At 27.5% G+C, this 25,953-nt stretch overlaps 1 protein-coding gene across 3 annotated transcripts in view; it reads left to right on the top strand.

Annotated features, from left to right (window-relative positions):
- The window catches only part of LOC107445627 (uncharacterized), a 626,385-nt gene that overhangs the window by 382,690 nt on the left and 217,742 nt on the right, over nt 1-25,953 (top strand). For 2 of the 3 annotated variants that reach the window (XM_071177173.2, XM_071177172.2), the window contains exon 4: nt 8,633-8,659. In XM_071177173.2, coding sequence (XP_071033274.2) covers nt 8,633-8,659 — 27 coding nt within the window. Of the gene's footprint in view, nt 1-6,308; nt 7,425-8,632; nt 8,660-25,953 lie in introns of those variants that run through there. The other variant, XM_071177174.2, reaches the window with a different exon arrangement.

Here is a 25,953-nt window from a genome sequence, read left to right as displayed (position 1 = left end):
GCAGTGATTATGTTATTTATGTCTGGTATACACATATTCAAAATTTACTTTTATCGGTTTTGATGTTTACTCTTTAAATTGCGATATACCGTGAAATTAAGAAAAAAAATAATCAAATCAAAAATAAAACAAAAAATATTTAACATAAAACTTTGGGATTTTAGTTCGTAAAATAAAGAAATTGAGCACTGCAACAACCTTTAACTTTCACATAAATAAAAGTTTTATTTAAATGTTTGAAGGAGTTGATCATAAATATGCTAATAAAATGGAGCAGGCCACTTTTCCCTCACCATAACGTACGCTTACTGAATAAAAATACATACTCTTTACAGCTAATATTTTTGACCTTAAAAATACCAGAGTAAAAAGTATAATTTCAATTGTTCAAAAAATGTTGCAAATCTTAGTGCGCCGAAACTTTAAAGAGCTGTATAGAAAAAGTACTACAAAAGAGCATCACATTTTTAAAATACAGTATACTCTCAATATCTCACAGTTGAAGGGACACTAAGAAAATTTTGAGAAAACAAGTTTTCGAGATAACATGTTCAGAACTAAATATATTCTAAAAAGTGGAAAAATATATTCTGAAATATTAAACTAAAAAGTAGAGTCTTGAAACATAAGAATAACTACTATTAAATATGTATGTAATGATAGTTGACTACAAGTCTAAATACAACAATGATAATTTCCTTTTTAAGAAGGAAAAATAATTATGCATTAAATAGAAAAGAATTGGTTTACAATAAACTTGTTTTGTGATTTTTCCGAAAGAAATTCTCTTTCCATTTCGAAAAAATAATTCGAAATAACAGAGTTTTTTGAGAAGAAACTCTTCAACGTAGGGAAATCAAATTTACATTAGATGGATATATAATGCCAAGGGAAAAAATATTTTTTTGACATGAGAAGGTTTTCGAGATACCGAAGTTTGAGACATCGAGAGTGTACTACTGTATATATTTCTTATTTTAATTTTCAAATTTCTTTTGAGGTTAAGATCAATTTTAATTTTCAAATTTCTTTTGAGGTTAAGATCAATTTTAATTTTCAAATTTCTTTTGAGGTTAAGATCAATTTTAATTTTCAAATATCTTTTGAGGTTAAGATCAATTTTAATTTTCAAATTTCTTTTGAGGTTAAGATCAATTATAATTTTCAATTTCTTTTGAGGTTAAGATCAATTTTAATTTTCAAATTTCTTTTGAGGCTAAGATCAATTTTAATTTTCAAATTTCTTTTGAGGTTAAGATCAATTTTAATTTTCAAATTTCTTTTGAGGTTAAGATCAATTTTAATTTTCAAATATCTTTTGAGGTTAAGATCAATTTTAATTTTCAAATTTCTTTTGAGGTTAAGATTAATTTTAATTTTCAAATTTCTTTTGAGGTTAAGATCAATTTTAATTTTCAAATTTCTTTTGAGGTTAAGATCAATTATAATTTTCAAATTTCTTTTGAGGTTAAGATCAATTTTAATTTTCAAATTTCTTTTGAGGTTAAGATTAATTTTAATTTTCAAATTTCTTTTGAGGTTAAGATCAATTTTAATTTTCAAATTTGTTTTGAGGTTGAGATCAATTTTAATTTTCAAATTTTTTTTTAAGGTCAAAGACTGCAGAATATGAGTAAGAGGGATATATATTTTTTTTTGAGCAACAAACACTGTTTCCCGATATAAGAAGAAAACCAAAACAACTATGTACTTTTTCTTGCTTTTATACACACCATACATGCTAAGAGACCTAGTAGATATAACCTATCTGATTTTGTTGTATTTTATAGCCCGCGTTGAACAGCCGACCCAATTTTGGGTTTAAGACTACTATTGGTCAACTTTGCAGCCTTGTAATTTTGAACCCAATTCGGAAGACAAGGGAACTCCTTGATCAAGTACTGGGATAAATATGCCTTCATTGAGGTCTTTTTAATGGAACTAACCCGCATTTGCGTTACATGGAGAGGAAAGCAACGAAAACCTTCCATCGTTAGCCAGATGGCAAGGGGATTTGCCATCAGGCTAATGATCCGTCTACCAATGATCCGTCTACCACTGAGGAAATTTTACGTCAGCACTGTGGTTGGTGCGAGCCGGATCCGGAATTCGTATCGACTAGCCATTACTGGGATTCGAGCCAGGTTCACCTTATTGCTGAGCCACTACGGCTCAACCTACCTGATTGTAAACTTCATAAACTTTGGAAATAAGAAATAACAGTTGACGTGCTTCAAGTTTATCAAAATTAGGAGACCATTTTCCAAACTTGCCAGACATTTTCAAATAATTTTTGTTTCTTTACTTTCACGCCTGGCAAGTCCTGAAAATGGACACCTATTTTTCATAAGCTTGAAACAAGCTGACTGTTATTTCTTATTTGTTTATTTCTGAAGTGTTGTTGTTTCGTTGTTGTTTCTAATCCCCAAGAGGTCCATCCCAATTAGACCAATTCCATAAGTCCAAAAATGTCCAGGAAGTCTAAAAACAGATGAGGTTTTGAAAAAACCTCGTCGATCTTAAAATCGATACAGTTTAGAATATGCTCGGGCGAAGCCTGAGCAGTCCTACATTTAGTGCAAAGTCCAAAAGTCTTTTGCCCCTGAACATACGAGAGACACCTCAAGTGTCCACTTGCAAAGCGAGATAAACAAGTCTGCTGGCTTCTAGGTCCCTCAAAAAGCAAGGCACTTCCAGGTCGTTTTCTGAAATACCAACTATGCGGAGGAGGAACCCTCCAGAGGTCCATAAACATTTTTTTGCACTCTGAAAAGACCTCGTTGAAAGTGGAAGGTAGATCTGGCTGTAGAGGTTCCAAAGAAGCATCTTTAGCCAGTGAGTCCGCCATCTCGTTACCTTTGATTCCAACGTGTGATGGAATCCATTGCAAGTGTACTCCAAAGTCCGCAGAGAGCCTGAAGAGCATCCCCAAAATTGAAGCCGCAGCCCTGTCTCCAACATTCCTCCAGTTGCTAAGGTGTTGGATTGAAGATTTGCTATCCGTCAGTATCCATATATGCTTAAAGTCAGGCTCAGCAATATTCTCAACATGTCTTAGGCCATTTTCAATCGCAATAAGCTCAGATCTGAAGTAAAAGAAGTTTTCAATCAGATAATATCTTTCCGCTTCAGTTTCTTGGGATTATTTATTTGAGACCTAATAGATGTTTTTAATGTGTATTAAAGATACAGACTCTAGCTGAAGATTAATAACGGCAAACAACAGTATCAAATAATCGAGAAGAAAGATAACTTTTTTTTCTCATTTTCGATGTTTTAAATTATAAAATTGGATGCTACTTTCCCGTGATACCTAGCCTGCTTTGTTTTGAGTGTGTTATTCTGAAAAATATCATAATCTGAATTAAAAATAATGTATAAAAACCATCATAGATTTAATATTTATGCTAATAAGTATATGTTAATTTTCATAACAAAATTTTTAAAATAACTACAAAAGTATAAGCTCTCACTTTACAAATTTTCTTGCTCTTTTATTTCTAATAGAACGGAGTTAAAATGTAATATGCAAGAAACAATCATTAAAAATAGAGTTCAGATATCTAGAAAGTAGAAAGTATGTCTATTTTTTTACTTTGATTTGGTCTTTATTCATGTTTTTTTTTTTTTTTTTTGCTTTAATAATTCAGAAATGATCATTCTCATTCTTCTAGTTTTGAATACCACTAGCGAAGTGTGACGAATTTAATTCTGAGTAAGACTTTTTCAAATAAAATTAGCCCACATTTAAATAAAATTAATCTTTTCAATCTACGTACAGTTTTTTTAAATTTAAACTGTATTTTTCTTTCTTTTGATATACACTTGTTTCAAAATGACAAATAAACGCTTGGAATACTGAAAGTTGTTACTTTTATGTGACTTACTAGCTTATTTGTGCTTTCTGAATTATTTTTTATTCCAATCTACTGATTTTTCATCGAATAATTGTTGTATAAGTAATTTTTGGTGAACAAATCATCTTTCTATGAAAACTCTTGCTTTATAAAAAAGTCACTTTTTCTTAAAATGTTTTTCTTTTTTTTTCTCATTAAAATGATGAAATTTTTTACACAGATATTTATAGGCAGTATTTATATATGGCAATCTTTTTAGATAATGCCATTAAAGTAAATAAAGTGAGCAATGCCATTCAACAAATTGTGTGAAGACATTGTACTGATATCTACTGAACAAACATTTTTCCACTAATTATTTTTTATGATGTTTTTTACTGATCAGATACTATTACCAATCTCTAAAGCTGGTAAAAGTAAAATCTGAATTTCAAAAAATATGGGTTTTTTTAAAAAAAAGAGAATATTAATTTTCATTACCCATAAGTTCAATAATATTTTTGTTTCAAAAAAGAGTAATCATCGAAAAAAATGAACTGTTTCCGTCTCCATGATTTTAATAGTTCATACTTTGCCAAAATAGTATTTGGCATTATATACTACAGTTGTAAAATACATTAAAACTCCCATATATCATTCCATGTTAGAATATGCATTGTAATATTTTCATTCTAATGCCAGAACCCGTGGTGGCTCATGGAATAAATAGAGCTTTCGCCTTCCAATTAGGCGAGTAGCAGTGATGGCTGGTTGACACATTCCGCATCCGACTCGCACGGACCACAGTGCTGACGTAAAATATCCTAAGTGGTTGACGGATCAGGGGTTAGAGTCTCCTTGACATCAGACTAACCGTGAGAGGTTTTCGTGGCTTTCCTTACCATTCAACAAAAATGCGGGTTAGTTCAATCGAAAAGTCCTCCACGAAGACACATTTTCTTAATACTTGATCCAAGATTTCCCTTGTCTTCTGGATTGCGTTCAAAATTACAAGGTTATTGAGTTGAACATTGATAGTCATAAATCGAAAATTGGGTCGACTGTTCAAGGACGGTTATAAAATAAAATACTAATGCCAGACATTATTGGTAACTCTAGTTACATAAATACAGTATGTAGTGCAATTGGACAAATTGTGTGTGTATATATTTCGTGAATATTATGTATATAGATGTATACAACACCTATAAATTACGGCAGTGCGTGTAGAAATATTAACACAAAATAACTGACTCTTTTGAGTCCTCACGTTAAACTTTAATGTTATTTATAACATTTTCTAAAATTCTTCGTATAAAAGTAATACATTTCCATGCAATAAAAACAAAATTAATTTAAAGTTTTACAAAAAGTTTACAAATGCTATTTCCTTTCCAAAAACTTGTTATTCATATTATTATTTTTTTTGTAAGTTGGTCGAGTAGATATATACTTGGGGGCACGATTCCATTTCTAATATTTTTTGATATATTTGCGAACGTATTTTATTGCATTTCCGCCATTTTTACTTTTATATTTATGTGTATATCTATTTTTATGCTTTTTTATTTCCCCGGAGTTTTTATTTTTTTTTCTCTACAGTTTCTCATTCTGAGTTTTTCGCGTGATAGTATGATCTTTTTTTTTTTTATTTATATGCTTCATTGTTTATGGGAGAGTGTAAAAGAGGAAGAAAAAATAAACAGGAATAAAATGGGGAAGTTGAGAAACGAGAAAAAAAAAAAAAGGAAAAACTAAAAACATTGAAAGAAATAAAATCAGTAGCCATCTGTAAAGACGAAAAAGAATTGTTTGATATAACATAGGAATTTTTTTCTTACTTTTTTACTATAAGTTTGTTGTTTTTCTTTCTAAGTTTTTTTTTTCTGCCTATTATTTCCTTTTTTCCTGTCTAAATCCATTCGTATTCCGTGCTCGGCTTTTCTTATTTTCTTTGCTCCTGTTTTTGTTTCGTTTTCCCTCTTTCCATTTTTTATTTCTTTTTCTAGGTTTTGTTTTCTTTTTATTATTATTTCTTTTTCCGCCTCCTTTTTTTTTATTTTTTGTATTTGTATTTTTTTTTTATTTCCATCGGGCCAACGGAGCAGCAACATCTATCTGCTCATCTTCCCTTTTCCCTTCTTTCGCTCATTTTTTCCCTTTTTCTATGTTTTCTCTCTCCCCCCTTCTTTCATTTTATTACTGGTAGTTTCTTTTTCTCGGCGAGAGCTTGCATCTCGGAATGAACGAACGAAGGATATAGAGATGGAAAAGGATAGATAGAATGAGAAACAGAGAAGAAGGGGTATGGGTGTAGAGGGAAAAAATAACAGAAAGTACGAAGTTACATCAAAAGGAAAAAGAAGAAAAAGGGAAAAAATCAATTGTTGGCTAAGGGAAGCGGAGCCTCGTCCTTCAAGCATGCGCAGCGCCCCCTTTTGCCAACTTGCTAAAGGAAGAGAGCAAGCAAGTGCAGTTGTTCCTCTATGCTTCAGCTTTCTCTATCTCAACTAGTCTACACACAACACGGTGGATTTACAAAGCTTTTTCGTCTTCTCTTTGGATATTCCGGTTTAAGGGAAAAAGGAAAAAATAAAAAGGATAATAATACTTTTTTCCTGTTTTTTTCTTCATATTTGCTTGTGTTTGTTTGAATTAGTGGTGATGAAATGTCTAGTGTTTAAAGAGTTAGAAAACTATCTTTATATGGATTATATACTTGAAGATAGTATTAAGTTCCTTTAAGCACCTTCCAAAATTCCTGGATTTCCTATCTTAAATAGGTTGCCTTTTTTTAAATCAACATCAAACTTGTGTGCAATTAAAAAATTAAAAATTGTAGAGCAAATAAGTATAGTAGGGTATAATATACTATTAAAAAACTAACTTTTTTGTAAATTTTAAATTCTAAAATTTGTTTTCATTAAATCTTTATTTTTATTCTGGCAAATAGTGCATTGTCTTTCTAAAAGTTTTTTTTTAATACGAAAAAATAATTGATTAGCTATCTTTCGTATATTAAGAAAAGTTTTCAAATTTTATCTTCGAGTTAGCCCTTTTAAGCAATATAATGTTGTTTCACTTTTTTAACAAATTTAAATTTTCAAATATTAAATGTGTTTATTACAGTTTATATTTATTTTAAAAAAACTGCTTTTTAACCTTAAGTTTAAGTATTTTGCTTGCGAAAATGCCTAAAATGTTACATTTCCAAGTGCGCCTGAAACTGCTTATCAATTTTACATAAAAATTAAAACAAACTTGAATCGTAAACTAAACAAACAATTTACCTATTATATGCCATTGAAACTTTTGATAAAAGATATATCACCAAAACAGTTTAGCAAAAAAAGCTTACCTCGTTGTTTAAAAAAACTTTGAACTGACTCTTAATATCCAGTTGTGCGAATAAAGTGCTAACAGACCTGGAATATACTTACTTAAAATTAACCTTTTATGATGACGTAACTGTCAAGAGAAACGGCAGCGCTATCCTCATTGGCTGATTTACTCTCTTGTGTTTTGATTTGTGTTTTGAAAACAATCTTGTGAATTATCGGACCAATGAGTGAGCCGGAAGCTCCACTGGTAAGTAAAAATACTAATTTCTCCTGAAAAATTCTTAAACTTATGCACCACAAAGGATTAATAAAAATTAAATCAAGTAATTTCTTCTTTTGTATATAAAATTAATGCTCATCATTGAACATGATTACGAAACTATTCATCACGATGCCATTATGAATATATTTCTGTAAATTCAACTGAACGAATTCCACCTCGATTTGGTATTTTAGTTGCATAATATTACTTTAATTAATTAGAAATACTTTTAATTATCGATTTGATTAAGAAATTGTCTGAAAGGTATTTACATTTTGATTTTTTACTGCAGCTAGGTAAAAAAAAAAATAGCACTTGTTTTTTTCTTCTTTTTTTTCCAAATATTTCTTTTACTAGAATTCCGAAAACTTGGTTAAAATATTAACTCTACTGTCTCTATTTTGACTCATACATCATGCAGACTTGCTGTGACTTTAATTTCTTTTTAATTGAACCGTATTTCCATAAAAGTTTAACCATATTATAGTGTCATCAAGTTCCAGAAAAATCAATTTCCACTATAAGTTTTAACTTCGCATCTTGAAGCAAATTTGCATGACTCCAAGAAAAAAGATTATTGAAGTTAATTACATTTTGACTTTTTTTCTAATGCTCGATGAAAATAAAATCTTGCCCTTTGTTTTTCATACAAAACATTATTATTTCATTAAATATTTTACTATATTTTATTTAGACTAATTTAAAAGTGATATAATAAACACTTACTGTCGTGTCATATACATCACTTCGGTTCTGTTTTGTTCATGGAAAGCATACAATTTACATTAGAATAATCATCTTGATTTTCAGAAGATTTGTATATATTTTATGGGTTAGCTGTTGATTTTTATTTTTGCTTATTTATTCAATTCTCTTAAAATAAATTTAAATAATTTATTATTATTTATTGAATTAAGTAATCTGATATTTAATTATTTATTTTGCGCTAGAGAAAGCAAAGTTAATTTTTGTTCAATTTATTTAATGTTCATTAAATGTTTTCTCGTTCAAAATTTTTTAGTTCAGCTCAATTATTTTTATAAATTTTTTAGAAAATGCATATTTTAAATTTAATGACTTATATTGGGTATATTTTAAAAAAAATGCATATTTAAAGTTTAATGGCTATTATAGTTTATCTTGTTTTTTGTTTTGTTTGCCTAAAAAGAATCTAACTTAAGTTTTGTTTTCAGTGTGATACTGCTGAAGAAGCAAAAAAGGTAAGATTTTCGTTCTGAATCTATTTTTTAAATATTATGGTGTTTGTGTGGTACTGTGTTGCATGTTTTTAGTTTAATAACGCAATTTGTTCCACTTGTAAAAATATAAAAGCGATAAAAAATGTTTTTACCGAAAACAATTGTTACAAATATTTGTGTCGAAACATAAAACAAATTTCAAGATAACACTCTAAATAAATAAAATAAAAAACAAATACAATGTTTATAAACGTAAAATGAGAAGTTATCAATTTAATTTACATTTATGAACATTGTATTATATATTCAGTTACATTTTTTTTTACTCTTTTTGTCAGCCGTATTAGTAATTATAAGTAAACATCTCTCTCATATTATGTAAATAAAAGCTTCGCATCAAATGCCAGCTGCTTTAGAAAACCTTCATGAATTCAACCAAGTGCACCCTGTAAATATTGTTTCTCCTTTACGAGAGTTAGTTGGAGGAGAAACTAAGGTTTTGTTCTGATCGTCTTGAAGCATCGGTTAAAATATGCAGGAAGGAAAGATAATTTTGTATGAAGTTAAATAAATCGATTTTAATAAATGCGTTGAAAAGATTTCTATGAATATATTATTATTTCATATATTTAATGTATACAAACATGATCTTTAATTTATAAATTTAATAATTATGTTAGTATTATTATTCATTTTATATACGTAGAATAATATTTTTATGAATATATTAATATTTGTATAGTCAATTCTTAGGACATTAGTTTAATTTATTTCTAAGGAAATATTTTAACTTGTGTTTCTTTAATTAGTTTTACAGTTCCTTTATTATAAGTTTTCCATTAAGAGTGTCAACTTTATTTATATGTTTCAACAAATAAGGACTTTCCTTTTTTTTTTTAATATTACAACAATTTCAAATGATTACAAGGAAACAATATATCAAAATTGAATAGTTAGACAAGAAATAAAAATATATTAAATGGTGGCTAAATGACAACAAATGAATAATGCATTTTGATAATGATTTTTTTATTGCTAATTAAATAATAAATTATAAAGTGAGAGTAAGATATTCTAAGAAGACTCGAAAATTGAATAAGATTTTTTTTCTTCCTTTTTTGCATTTTCCAAATAAATTTACGAAATAATACTTTAAAAAAATCTGATAAAACTGCACAATGTGTGCATTACTAATAGTAGCAATATAAAACTTCGGACATAATTGCTTCAGTTGTTTGGTTTTTAATCCTTCTGTTATTCAAAATACTTTTTCAATCATATTACTCTATATTGGTTGTATACCTAATTTCTTTTCTATCTTAATTTAAGCTACCCAAAAGTAATTGGCGATTAAAACTTTAAATTGTCTATTGAAAATAATTTTAATAAGGTATTTTGTTTAATTAAAACATTATTTAAATCGATTTCTTTCGGTGACTTCTTTCTTCTCTTTCATTGATGATGATTTTTATAAGATTATTTTATCTAGATTAGTTTCTTTTATTAAAAACTAATGCACTACTAAATAAATCTTTTCATTAAAGCATGAGATAAATTAAAGGAAACTTAGAAATAGGTAAATTATGTCCAAATATCTAAATTCCAAATTTAAGAGAGACGCACATTCGATTACGAATTGTATAAAAAAAAATAAAACGTTTTTTTTTTCTTTTTGGTTAGTTTCAAAACTTTAAGTGAAATTCATTTATATTGTTATAAATATTTTAGCTTACTCTAACAGCTGCATAAACATATAAAATAAATTATGATTAAAATAACCACATTTATTGGATAATAATGAATCAAAAAATTTCTTTCTACATATATTTAATTTTACACTGTATAATAATTTGCAAGCTTTCAACTTCGACTTTACTCAGATTCTTAAATATTATGCAATTCCGTGGAATGTTTTCTTTTTGACACGCAAGATATCTTTTTTTATTATCTTTATCTATAATCAAATCTTCACTTATTGTTTTTAACGAAGCCATCTTTTCACGAAACTTGCCAATTCTAAAGGGAATTTTAAGAATAGCATGGAATAAATATTTACATTATTTCGAAATGCAACAATTGAACCAATTAAATCATAATTCCACGAATAAAAGAAAATTTATGAAAGGAAAAATCCGTTCTTATAGTGCGTGAAACTCACTCGGTTCATTAAGTTTTCTTTCGATGTTCTTCTTAATTAATGAAAGCAAACTGCAAATAAAAGTGAGCAACTATAAGCATTTCTTTATTGACTTAAACATGATAATTTAATAATGGCGCCAATATTGCAGACGAGAATCTAAAGAAGATTATCATATCTTTTAATTAACTGAAAGAACCTTTTCAGAGTTATAATTCTTTTTGTCAGACAATTTCTTTTTGTTCGTTTTAACTTAAAAGTATTTATTTAATTCTTAATTATGTAACTAAAGTAATGTTCAAGTTTAATTTAATCTACTTAAACTAAAGATGCTTTTTTTTAAAAAAATGATTAAAATTGAATCTACTAAAAAGATTTAATTACTTATGTTTTTAATATAAACACTGTGTAAACTTATATTTTATGTTTATCTAACTAACATGTTTAATAAAAAAGCATTTGAGGAATTTATATTTATATACTTTTAAAGTTATTTTATAGGTGTTAGAAAGTAAACGCATTTTGATTTTATATTTAGATCATCAAAGGTTAGTTTTTAGATAAAGCTGTTTCTTTTTAGGTTGCTTTTAGATAAGGCTATTTCGTATTAGATAGTTTTTAGATAAGGCTGTACCCTGTTAGATAGTTTTTAAACTATGTTTTGGATTAGGTAGTCTTTAGATAATATTATTTTTTGTAGGTAATTTTTAGATAAGGTTATTTCGTGTTAGGTAGTTTTTAGACTATGCTGTTTCGTGTTTGGTAGTTTTTAGATGAGGCTGTTTTGTTCCTGTGACTGATAATGTTGTTTTGTTGTGGTTGTTGTAAGATAAAATTAGCTTTTCTGTAAAATTGCTGTAATACATAATTTAGTATTTATGTAAAGTAATTTTTGGATAATTTTGTTTTATATACAACAGTTATTTTTACATACGATGGTTTTTTACAATTTCCCTTTTTTAGTAGATTACTAATTAATGGAGAAATAAGCTCTTGATTGAAGAATTTTTATCAAAATAAGTCAACTTGCATAAGACGATATTAACTGATGGTTATATTTAAAATCATTTTGCTTTTGACTAATTATGTATGATAACTATTTATTAAACATATATTAATTGAACCACCAAGTCTTCTAAAAATCAATAATACAGTTTTGTAACAAGTTTTTTTTTAAATCTATATACTATGTTATAATGTGAAATTTGGTTTTACTGTATGACATAAATGTTTAAATTAGCAATTGAACTAAGATTTAAGTTGATTTTGTAAAGAAGCATTTCATGTAAATTTTACAACAATTCAAAGTACTTTTATTCTCTAGCGGTTCTTTATCTGCTATTATATTAAAAAAATATGTATTTCTATTATAATTTGAAAATTAATGGTTATTTAAACATTATTGAAATATTTTTTATATGTGACAAAGAAATATTTATTTATATATTGCGAAAACCTACACGTTACTGTTGTCTGAAAACATTAATGCATGTTTCTCTTTAGACTGTTGCAAAATAGTAAGTTTCATAGTAAAAGGAACATCATATAACTAACTGAAAATTTATCTAACATCAAAACATTCATTTTTGTGCACAGGTTTTAATATTTAAATTAGGTTACTTTTTATTCTAAAAATATCTTTATTTCTAACAATTCATTTTGAATAATAATCTAGTCATTATTAATTTGTTGATCAAAATGCTATTTTTAACAAGCAAATAAATATCTTGATTCTAAAATGGCTTCCTCAAAATATTTAATAATATTAATTCCATAGTTAAATAAATATGCATTTTAAATCTTTCTACTAATAAAAATAAATTTCTAATCATGATGAAGTAATTCTTTTGCAAACTAATCAATTAAAATTAACTGAAAGATTTTATACATATTTCTTTTTTTAAAACTTTTTGTTCTAAATTTATAAATTGATTTTCGGTAAAACAAAAAGGTTTTTGTGGTGAAATATACACTTTAGTCTTAGTATTTTTTCAATTTTTAATTCAATTTTAACCACAATTTTTAATTTAATGATGCAATATACCAATCCAATTAATACAAAATTACCAAATATCTTACCCATTACAATTACAAAATATCTTACCTATTCATTTCTTTATAATTTTTTCTTTATATATATATTACTCCATTTATTCTTCTTATTAATTTATTAATGGAATCTTAAATGCAAAGGTTTTAAACTCTTTGTTTTAAAATATATTTTTCCCTTTTGTAATAATTGTCACATTGGAGCCTAATAGAATAGAATTTATAAATTAGTTCTCTCGCATATCAATCCAATTAAAGCTCGCCAAATAACCCCTCCTATCTTTCCAAAAAGCTAAGAAAAATCAAGAATCATTTGTCGAACGAAGTTCCCTGATTGAATTAATGCAATATCTCAAACGATTTTATTTTTATCGCCAAGAAAGTCGAAGACAAATATTGCGACGTCGCCAACATTCGCTCGTGTCTTCCTAAATTCAGTAAGTATTCTTGTGGTACCTTATTTGCAGATTGATTACATATCTTCTCCTCGACGTCTTCTTTTTGTCAGAACTTCGATCTGGAGAGATTATTATTTTTCCCTTATCCCTGAGGCGACATTTTGAATCAGAGTCAATTTTTTCTTAGCCCTAAATTTATTATCGATAAGAGATGCATTTTTTAATGAGATAAATTTTTTCATGCTCGCTGTTTTATGCTATTTATGTTTTTGTCAAGCTCACTTTTCATTATGACTTTTGAAATAGTTTTAATTTGATTAAAAAAGTTTGAAAATAAATAATATTATCCGAAAATTTTTTCACAAAATTCTTTGGATTTTATTTTAAGGCTACAGTGGACGTTCAAAAAAAATTTTTTTAGTTTTTATGCTACACTAAAACTTTTTTTATAACTTATGTATTCTATCAAGATATGCCCTTGCAAAAATTTTTGGAAAAAACATTTGGAACATTTTTGAGAAATTTAAAATTTTTTAAAAAAAATTTCATCAATTTTAAAATGCTCCCAGCGGCTTAAATTAAAATTTTTATTTTTTTTTTTAATATTCTTTTTTTAGAGATAAATGTTAAAAGCTTTATGCATTATATAGGAATTTTCCTAAATTTATTTTAAATTTATGACCAAAAAACAAATTTTATGTAGATTTTTGTTTCAAAATAAAGGTCGTTAGGTACATGAAACCCGATAACTCTTTTATTACTTGTTATAAAACAGAAACAAATGCATAAACTTAATCTAATATACATATAAATAACTAGAAAAAAATTTCATCTCAATAGGATGAAAACAAAGTCGACTGGAACATTTTGAATACGTGAAACATAACAAAATTTCAATTTTGAGAAAAACAGCTTTTTGTGTAAGAAAAGGGGCGTGGCTTCATAATGTGAAAACGAAACTACCCTATAACTTCTCAAAAAATGACGAAATTTAAAAAAAAAAATTTCAGTTGAAAAAGCAATGAAACAAGTGTCTAAATATGTCCAAAATAAAAAAGAAGAAATTTTTATCAATTTTTGGCAATATAAAGGTCCACTGTAGCCTTAAAGTTTTCAAAATATTAGGAAAAAAACGTGCGATGTATATCAAATTAATAAAACTCCACATTGCTCTTAAATATGTGTGTTTTTTTATTATATAATATTTAAAGACTAAAATAGGATCTATAAATAACATTTTTAAACATCATACCATTGGGATTCGAACCCTGTTCACCTATTAGAAAGCGGACCCCCTATCACTTGAGCCACCATGACTCTTTGTTATTAATATGAACTTTGCTGTTTAATTATAATTTTGCCGGGATTTTATGAGCTGAATTATACTGGCTTATATGTTCTAAAAGTGAAAAGAGACATTATATATTTTATACTTTCATGATTTATGACGCATTATATGAATTAGTTATGAATGAATTTTCTCTGAATTCACAATTTGATTCAAATTTGCTGATAACAAATTAAAATGCTGTCTATTTTGTTGCATGCTTTGTGGATATTATACACTGTTAAAATTTGTTTGTCCTTCTTGTTGCTGTTGGATGCTTCAATCGATTGTAATTTTCAACCCTTAACGGATATCCGTGTACTGTAAAAGCAATCCACTCATTTTAATGTGCATAAAAACATGCGAGCTATAAGCGCATTACACGAAAGAACTCCAAAAATGCCCGTCAGTTGTCATCACATTTTAATAATTTCCTTTATATGAATTTATTCTCCTCTTATACTTTTATCAATATCTATTATTGTTACTTTTTCTATAGTGAGTTTAATTTATTTTTCATTACCTACTAGGACTTGAGCTTTGACTCAGCTAAAAAAAAATTCTCACTTTCTTTGTATTGTTTTTTTCTCACTCTTTAAAAAATGGATGCTCAAATTTCACTAATGATTCTTCGTTTTTGACGAAACCGTTTTCTGTTATATACTTTAAGTTGAAATTCCGTCAAAGTGACGAAATAATTGTCACTTCTTCGAAGAAACGAATTTCATCAAAATGAAATAAATATTTCATCCTTCTATTTTTCCCCCCAAATAAGAAAACCTCGTAGCGCCTAATGAATTTAAATTTTCTGGTAATCACTTTATCGTAGATACCATATAGGTCACCCACATGATGGGCGAATAGAGCAGTGAGATAAATAACTCTCATACCCGAAGCGGGATTCGAACCAGAGGTCTTCTTGGTACGAGACCAACGCATTGATCACCATGTAGCCCGCTCGGCTTGTTCAGGCACTTTATTTTCGATCGTATGGTCTTCATTCTAGTTTTGTCATTCTAGTTAACAATCTCGCCCAATGCACTGCAATGAGGTTCCAAGTTGAGGAAACATTTTCGTCATACAATTGAGATTTCGCGTTTTGTCACAAATAGCATAATTTCTTAACGAAATGATTCTCTAAATTAATGAAATACAGCCCAATGTTTGCTCAATCCACAAAAGGGAAGAGTTTTATTTTTAAGCGTGCAGTGAAGAACATGATATGATTAATCTGGCAAAAACAAACAACTTTCAATTCACTAAATTTTTAGTACCACTTCGTTTATAAATTAATTTTATGATTAACGTTTAATTATTCTTTATATAATATTATACAAATGATTATATTTTATATTGTCCTTTTTTAGCTATATTAATACTCAAAATTTTTTTTATTTGCAAATTATTATCAAAACTACTTCATTAAAAGCATTTACGATATTAAACTAAATGCGCCTTTTACAACCCTTTATCCCGTGCGGAAATATCATATTACCAAACCAGACATAAATCATCTGTGACATCACTAATTCACAAAAGATACCAAAAACAAACAACCAACAAAGCGTTCCAATGCAAAACCGTTACTGATTATCCACTCTGTCCAGAAGAACGCGAGGAAATGACCACAGCGGCTCCCACAGGATTGACGTGACAGCCACCAAAATCATCAACTCCATCCCATTACAAAAGAGATTGTTCTTTTTTTGTGTGTTGCATGTTGAAGTTAAGGACGGAGCGTGATCTGGACCAACGCCGAGTGGTTCTCTTTTATTATTTAGAACCGGTTGCCACTACCTCATTATCTAAATGGTGAAACAAGGAGAAAATAGTATTAAGTACGAGGACATGAGGACATCTGGCCTTGTCTGTCCAGGACGTGTCAAGAGTATTCGAAAAGGGGTAACACGTGATGATTTAATATAAGAGAAATGAGGGGAAGAAAGTATGAGTTTTTGAGTTGTGAAGTTATTACTTGCTTGACTGAAACTTAATTTAGTGTGAATACTGGGTGTTTATGTCAAATATTAATAATTAGTTCAGTTCTCCGCGGCTAATACCGAAATAGCAGTATCATATATTTTTTCACCTATAATTTTTTTGTCACAAGTACAGTGTAAATACAAAACAAAGTTAAATATATTTTTCTCTATCTTTCATTTGTAAAATGCTTCATAAAAATGTGTACAATATACGTTTATAAAAACGAGCAATATTGGATATTTATACAAATTTCGCAAATAACGGTATTACATTTTTCAATAACAATAAGTGAAAATAATATAAATTGTGAAATATCTGTAGGGCTTGATTTAACATATAAAACGGAATTTAAGTCATTTATATGGGTTTTTTTGCAAATAATTTTGAATAAATAATAGAAAACATAAGTTATAAAAGTTGTAACACCCTACACGAGATAGCAAACTTGAATATTGGATTATAAATCATAATAATAATATAACTTGAATATTGGATTGCAAATTTACAACAATAAAAACAATGATTATAATTTCCAAATATCTGGGGTGTATTCGTTTAAATTATAAGCGTAAAATTATATTGAAAATGTTTTTTCATCTCGTATTTATAAATTAATTCATTAACATAAAGAAGATAAGTTTATAAAAATAGAAAACTTTGAGTGAGGAATTTCACAATTTAATACAGACATCAATAGCAATTTTGAACTTTAAGTATTAATAGAATTGTAATATTAATAGATATTTACAATTTGCAGTTAATATAGGGAATCTGGAAAAAGGAATATTCCTACACTGTAGAAAATTTCAAATGTAATTACCGTATTAAAAAAAACCGTACTTTGTATGCATCACCCGTAAAATATTAAGCTGTAATTTTTACAGTAATATTTATTCAATTCGAGTGACTCAGTGATTTTACTGTAATTATTACTGTAAATATTACTGTATATCAGATATTTTGTTCTTAACATATTCCAGTAAAAATGGATTTAAGATACAAAAATACCGGCACCCTAAGTGTCGGTACTTTTTACTGTAATTTGATCCAGAATTTTTTATTCTTTATTTGATGAAACAAAACCGGGAAATATTTCCTATTTGTATAGGAAATATTGGAAACACAAGTAAATTTTAGGTTGTATAATCTTACAAAATTTATTTTAGAATATAATGTAAACATTTGACATGTTTACATAAGTAATGCATTTTAAAGATAAATTTGTTATTTGTTTGCTTATTTTAATTTTGCAAATCGATCAGTTTTAAAAGAATCAAGAAATTAAACATATTATTCTACATTGAAATGATATAGAACCTTAGGATTACATTATCATTATTAACTACTTTTAAGTGCTCAGCTACTGTGGAAGGTTTTTATATTATTATTTAAAATTTCATTTATTGCTCTATTTTCTTCAAACATCATTACAGAATTAAGAATAACATTTAAAACGAAGCAAACGAGTTATAATTCCTTTTTATGCACATTTGTGCATTCATCGCAATTTTCGTTTACATTTTACTGGAATGATTTACTTTCTGGTTCAAAAAATGAGTTAAGAGGCATCAAAATGCAAGCATAGGATTGAAGTTAACTGTAAAATAAACTCAACAGTAAAATTAACGACAGAGTTTATATTAGAAAATAAAATGTGATACTAAGACTATATAGACAATGGACAATAAAATAAGAGATAAGCAATTAAGACAATAAAATGTGATAAGAAAAAGTAAATTGCAAATATTTATTTACCATGATGTGAAACATTATTTTATTCAAAACTTTTTCGATTATTTTATGTGAAGTTCAATCAATTACATCGATTGACATGTGTTAAAAAACTATTTCCTCACAAATATTTCCCATTTCAATGTTTATGAAGAAAATCATGTTAAATTTGTTATATTTTAACATAAGAATTATTTTTTACTTTTAAATTTTATCAAAATGAAAAAAAAGTTCCATTTGTACTTAAGAAATAATTTTACTGCAACTTTAAAACTTAAAACATCTCAAATATTAAATTTTATTGCAAAAGAGTTGTTTTAAGTAATCTTCCGAAATTGTTTTTAGAAACAAGCTCTATGAATTGACGTGTTTAAAATTTGCACAGAGAAACTTCTAACGATAATAGAATAATCTTTCAAAAAATTAAATAACGACAGAGTTTAAAAAAATGAATTATAAAGTTTGAAATTAAATATTTAGATTTAATACATTATTAATTCGAATTCAACAGGATTTATTCGCAGCACTGTTCATTTTTGCTTATTTAATGTCATATCTGCTTCTGAAAACATCAACAAAGGAAATAAAAATTCTAAAAGCTTCTAAGGGAAACGAGAAAATAAATTTTTATCCGATAAAAACGCTTTACTCTTTATGGAGTACCCAATTTATCCTTCTCTCATATTTGAAATTAAATATTTATTTGACAGGAAAAAGATCATTTATTTCAACTTCATTCACAGCAGCAGCGAAAAAATATTTTGATCCATGTTATTTTCCATATCATAATTGCATTTTTGCGTTTCCTAACCCATAAAAGCATATTTTTCTTCGATCAATATTTTCTCCTCCACATTCTTCCACACATAGAAAAAAAATCGCTTGATCTTTGACTCATTTTTTTTTTCTTCTTTCTTACTCATCGTCTTTTCTTACATATTTTAAACTCTCGATGCGCCATTTTTTTTTTCTCGTGTGTGCGTATCGATTCATATTTTTTCGCCATTTTTCGCCAAAAAAAAAAAAAGAAGGTTGGAAAATCGCATATCTAGTAGAATTTCTTTGTCGGTATTTTCTTTTCATCTAAAATGCATAAAAACGGGGAAGAAAAAAAAATTCTTGATCGAAGGTTCTTTAGCCTTTCTTTATGCTACTTTTTCGTTTTTTGCATAGATATGTTCGTTTTTAAGGGAGAAAAAAAAAGATAAGAAGAAATCTGCAAAAAGCATTTTTGAAAGCCAAAAGGGTCGATAATATAGGTCTAAAGTAGCAGTCAGTTCTAGGTATATGGGAATAGAAGTCCTTTTATGCCTTGTTTACATTTTTCAAGAAAAAATTCGAAATAGAATGAGGAATATTTGTATCGGCTTTTTTGATTCCAAACAAGATGCATGGTTTGAAATTCTTTCGCCGAATGGCTATAATCTCAAAAGAGCCTTGTGTTTTCAATGATGATGTTTGTTTATATTGCTTTTTAACCGCAAGGGTTTTTATAAATATTGTATTTTGTATCATGATCAATAATAGTGTAGAGCATATTGATAGAAGAGAATTTTGATAAGCATATTAAGATGAAGTTAGCTTATACAAACTTTAAAGCTGAATTACAATTAGGCGTCTATAAACGTCAAATAATATTCGTGGGTTTAATTTACTTCATTAAAAAATTCCGATTGTTTTTTGTTTTTCTATAAATGCCAAATAATATTCATGGGTTTAATTGATTTCATTAAAAAAAATTCTGAATTCTCTTCTTTTTTTTCAATGTTCTTCTTTTCCCTCCATTGTAACAATTAGGAATCTATTTTTAGATAACACAAGTAGTAAGGGGGACCTCATTCTTTTTGCATCTAAAATCTCGTTCTATAATACCGGTAGTCCTCATTCTTTTTGCATTTAAAATCTCGTTCTGTAATACCGGTAGTCCTCAATCTTTTTGCATCTAAAAGCTAGTTCTATAATACCGGTAGTCCTCAATCTTTTTGCATCTAAAATCTCGCTCTATAATACCGGTAGTCCTCATTCTTTTTGCATCTGAAAACTCGTTCTATAATACCGGTAGTCTTCAATCTTTTTGCATCTAAAATCTCGTTCTATAATACCGGTAGTCTTCATTCTTTTTGCATATGAAAACTCGTTCTATAATACCTGTAGTCCTCAATTTTTTTGTATCTGAAAACTCGTTCTATAATACCGGTAGTCCTCATTCTTTTTGCATCTGAAAACTCGTTCTATAATACCGGTAGTCCTCAATCTTTTTGCATCTAAAATCTCGTTCTATAATACCGGTAGTCTTCTGAAAACTCGTTCTATAATACCGGTAGTTCTCATTTTTTTGCATCTAAAAGCTCGTTCTATAATAAAGGTAATCCTCATTCTTTTTGCATCTGAAAACTCGTTCTGTAATACCGGTAGTCCTCATTCTTTTTCCATCTAGAAGCACATTCTAGAATACCGATCTGTTTCAGGCACCATTTTTTTTCATAGTTAATTTATCTTTGCACTTTTTACTTTTGCGTGCCATTTTATTGAAAAAGTAATCTAACTATAAATTCATCACATATCCTTTTACATCACTGGGAATAGTTAAATAATATAATTTTAGTTTCAAAACTTTTATAATTCTTTGAAAGAATTATGCGATGTCTTTAGTGCTTACCGATTAAAGTGAATAATAAAACATAATAAAAATAAGAAGAAAAATTCATGACACTTTATAACAATAAATGAACTTAAGACACCAATAATACATCATCCCCGAAGTAAGCATTTGCACTTAATTATCTCTAATCGATTATTCTAACCCCATTTACATTTTATTAAAAACAAACGTAATTTTTACGTTGTATTCTCAAGTGGAAAATTTTTCACATCGCCAATTTGTTACAGGAAGAAAGGCATTGTTGAAGAAAATTTTTTTCTTCCTTTTTTTACCTGTCATAAAGCGACAGTCACTTGGGCCCTATTACGAGCTTTAAACACTTCATCCTAAGGTCTTCCACTCATAAAAAGCACCCCTAAGCGCTGGAAGTTCCTCCCCTCCTCCACTACTCTAAGTCCTTTTAATTTACCTCTTAGGCCGAGATTATGAGCCTATAAAGCTTCTGAGCTATTTCATTCCCCTTTTTTATGTTTTACTTTTTGGCAACAGAAAGCCCTTTTTCGAGCTGTTCCATTGGTGACAAAAGAGCTCATTAAACGAAACAATCATTTCATGAGTGGGGGGATTGATCATTTTTATCGTTTGGAAGGAGGTTCATGGAATATAAATGTTTTTTAATTTTGTTCTGCATATATCAGAACATTTTATTCATATTTCTGTCTCAGTTATTTTTATCAGGTTGTCAACAAACTTATGCTAAGCTCTTTTCTTCCTTTTGAAAAGAAGAAAACAGAGCTTTAGTTAAGTGATTTTATTTTAACAAAGAGATATTGTTATTAAAATTAGATTACTGTAATTTGTGTAATTTTTATACTTTAATGCATTGCCTTTTATAAATAACCGTATTTTTATAAATAATGAAATGTGTTAACAAACGTAACGGCTAATTTGCGTTAAAAACTTTGAAAGCACCATTCAAAAATAAATGGTTTGTTTAAAAGTGTATTTTTTATTCATAATCAAAGTTTAGCCCAAGTTTTTGAATTATTTTATTTAATTATGATGTATATGTTTCAATAATATCATTGATGCAACTGGAATTATTAACAAAATTATGCTTCACGCTTTTAAGTACAAAACTTTTTAATTAAAACACGTGATTATAATGCGTTTTTAAAATTATAATCCGTGATTTTATATCATTTCTCATTAAGAAAATCTTTTAAGTAACATCGCCGCTGCCATTGTTTCAGATATTCATCTTTGCGTTATATTTTATTTTCCAGACCAAAAACTATCAAAATTATAAACTTGGAATTGCGATGGCATAGATAAATGATCAGGAAATAAGATGAAGTAAAAAATAAATTTAGCATTCAAAAATAGTTATATTTTTAAGATATAGTAAAAAAAAAACATGTGGACCACTCCACAGCTCGCACACTGAGAAAAAGGTATGGTAAAAACTATCAGAATATGGTAAAATTTACTATCTTTCTTGCTATTTGGGAACACCGAAAAGGTTGGTAATTTTCAACGAAGTATTTTGGTAAAGCTTTTGGTAAAATATGGTTTCAAATTTTTGGTAAAATTTGGTAAATAGAGTAAAATTTGATAATTTTGAAATTGCTGACATTCACCGGTGAAAGTCAACATTCTCTTGATTTAGGACATTCACGGTAGTATAATCACCAAATTTGGTGCGGATTATTTCAGAATTGCTAATTTGTATGAGGTAGAAGACACATACATGAAAACATTCTGCTTTATTCATAAAGATTTTTTTATGTAAATTTGGTCGTTAAAACGATTTTATCATATATTTATTAATTAATCTTAAATTAAAATTAACAGTCTAATAATCCATTTTTCAATTTGCATAAATGTACTAACAAACAAACTGTTCGTAAAATTAAAGCTTTCAAATTAATTCGAATTACTATCGAAACCGCTAACAAAATTATAAAATTAATCTAAATCACGTGAATGCATTATATATTAAAGGCCCAAAAGTCATCATTTTATTTTGAGATAATAATTTTAAATTTTGTAGCTGACAAAATCAATTATGATACTTTGAAAAAAAGTTAACTTTAGCTAAAGCATATTAAATGAAATGAATTACGAATTGTTTCATGTACAAACTAATTCTAAGACAAAAAAATATCATACTCCTAATTTTAATTAAGAATTCATTATTTGCAAACCTAATTTCCTTTGCAGCGATATGAATTCTTACTTCTTAGTCGTTTATTATTCCACTCACAAAAGAGATAAATCAAATATTTTTATCTTACATGAACAACGAATTTAAAATTAATTGAGATTAAATACGCTAGTTGAGTTTAACATTTTTAAATTTCTAAATTTCCTTGCGTTCTTTCAGAACTGTAATTATAACTTTTCGTTTTGAGATAAATTTTTTGTTCCTTTTCAACTATTTTACATAGTGTACAATAACGTAAGAATATATTCATATTTATTTTTCATATTGCTGGTAATCATTTGGTATTTTTAAATTACTTCATTAAATATTTGTTTAATATTCTTTTTTAAAGAATATTTTATGTTTGAATAAATTCTAGAGCATAAATAATTTTATTTGATGTTCGAGTATTTATTCTAATAGTTTTATAAATTGTAAGGATGATCTATTTCCTTTTTTATTTAAGTCTGCATTTTTTTCCTCAGTTCATAAGAGCAAATATTGCTGAAAAGTTCAGCTGAATGGATTCTTTAGAATGATTCAATTAACAAACATGCTGATATTTTTCTCAAAATATTTAATTGATAAAGGGAGTGTAATTTTATTACTCTTTACCAGGTACTGTGAACTTGAAATTTTAAACTTCGACTCCAGCTTCAGCCTCGAATTTCGCCGAGAGTTTGACATCGACTTATATTCCATTAAAATTTTCACCTAATTATTAGAAATTATTATTCAATAAATTTTGATATCAATTTATGAATGCACTTTGAAAAAAAATTATGGTCAAAACTACCCGAATATGGTAAAATTAATCGTGTTTCTGTCTCTATAGGAGCATCGAAAAGTTCGGTAATTTTTACCGAACACTTTAGGGATGTTTTTGGTAAAATTCACTATAAAATATTGTATTGTTTTTTAAATATGACACAAAATTTGATAAGTGTGGTAATATTATTATTTTACCTTAGACCATTTTATGAAAACCATTTATTTGATAAAATTTATTTTTTCGGTGTTGTATAATGTGTATGAAAAGAACTATAATTTTGAAAAAATAGCAGTTTCCATTAAACCGTTACCATATAAATGGAAAATTTCCAAATGAATGGTTTAAATACCGCATATTTTGTTTTATTATCCAGAATTATGTTTTTCCCCGAAATGGCATGACCATATAATATGGAAAGTTTAGCAGAACTTTTTTCTTCGTACTTATTAAATATTTATTTCAGTTTATATAGGCACGATTAAAGGATTTTTATATGTGAAATTACATTTCATATTGTGGATATAACAGTTGAAGAAATAGACTTTACCAAATAAATATTTGTACAAAATATTGTAATTGTATAAAACCTTTATTTATCAATATTTCAGGCGCATATTTATAAATACTTCATTACAAATGATTCTTTTAAGTATTCTTGAACTAGGAAACTATTACAAATGATTTATATAATTTATTTGCTTATTTTTTATTGAATTTTTTTAATGAGATAAATAAATTTGTTTTTGAAATTCATAAACTTTTTATATAGGTCAATCAAATTTAGTTTAAAAAAGTGATAAATTAAATAATCATAATTTATGATAATGAGGTGAAAATTGTAATAGAATATAAGTCGGTGTCAAACTCTTCAGCAAAGTTCGAAGCTGGAGTCGAAGTTAAAAATTTCAATCACCGACTCCACAATACCTGGTGAAGAGTAATAAAATTACACTCCCCTTTACCAATTAAATATTCAGCGAAAAATATCAGCATGTTTGTTAATTGAATCATTCTAAAGAATCCATTTAGCTAAATTTTTCTGTAGTATTTGCTCTTATGAACAGAGGAAAAAATGCAGACTTATATAAAAAAGGAAATAGATCATACTTACAATTCATAAAACTATTAGAATAAATACTCGAACAGAATTCATATACAGAAAATTAAACTTGTTATCTAATTTTCTGTAATCAAACTTCAAAGTGATTTCAAGTGACATCAAGTCACTTGAAATCCCTTTGAAGTTTGTTCTCTAGACGGAATTTCAAATAAGTAAATAGCTATATAAATATTTATTTTGGATTGCTCTAAAAAGAAATTTTATGACAGTATTAGGAATTTTCTGAAAGCGAGATTGCTTCAAAATCTCATTTTGTTTCTCATTATTGATTAGAGTGCTTCATGTTAGTGAATGACTTCTCTAAAAAACTGTATAAAAATTAGTAATATAATTAAAACAATATAAAAAATGACATAAAGCAAAAAAGAAATGCGTTTAATTTTTAAAAAATTCCATCACTTTTATATTGAAGTAATATATAAGAAATGTCCCGGCACGTTACGTACTTTTCATCGAAAATGACCAAAATATTAAAATATATAAAATCTACTATTCCCATAAAGTGTTTTCATAATGACACTACAAAGCTACCGTTTTAGTCTTCCTACAGAGCAAGGTAAATATTATTAGAAGAAGAGCCCTCTCGGCCATCGCGCTTTCGTGTTATTTTTCCTTTTTACTCTCATTTTTTTTATCCGTTGGCAACAATGTCGCTTGTTTATTATCCCACCGTTCCTAAATACTCAAAATTTCTTACCTGATTAAGAATGAATTACTCTAAATACTGCTGACTTTTTTAATAATTTAAATGCAAAGCATCAAAACTCTTAAAAAATAAATCTTACTATACATAAAAAATCCAATGATGGTGTCGCAATTTTCCATTGTTGTCCGTGCATTTTTATTCACCGGAAAATCGCGTGGTAGAATCCAGTTTTTCCTCAATCAGCATCAGCATAAAATTAATTGAAGTTATAAAGGTATTCTTTTTATATAAATATTTTTATATAAATATTTTTGTATACCTAATTTAAAGTTATTTTCCTGTAC

The sequence above is a fragment of the Parasteatoda tepidariorum genome, chromosome 2 (genome assembly GCF_982258835.1).
Source record: "Parasteatoda tepidariorum strain Cologne lab strain chromosome 2, Ptep-v5.0, whole genome shotgun sequence".
Classification (NCBI taxonomy): domain Eukaryota; kingdom Metazoa; phylum Arthropoda; class Arachnida; order Araneae; family Theridiidae; genus Parasteatoda; species Parasteatoda tepidariorum.
Note: the sequence above shows the minus strand (reverse complement) of the source record. Positions and strands in the feature narration are given on the sequence as shown.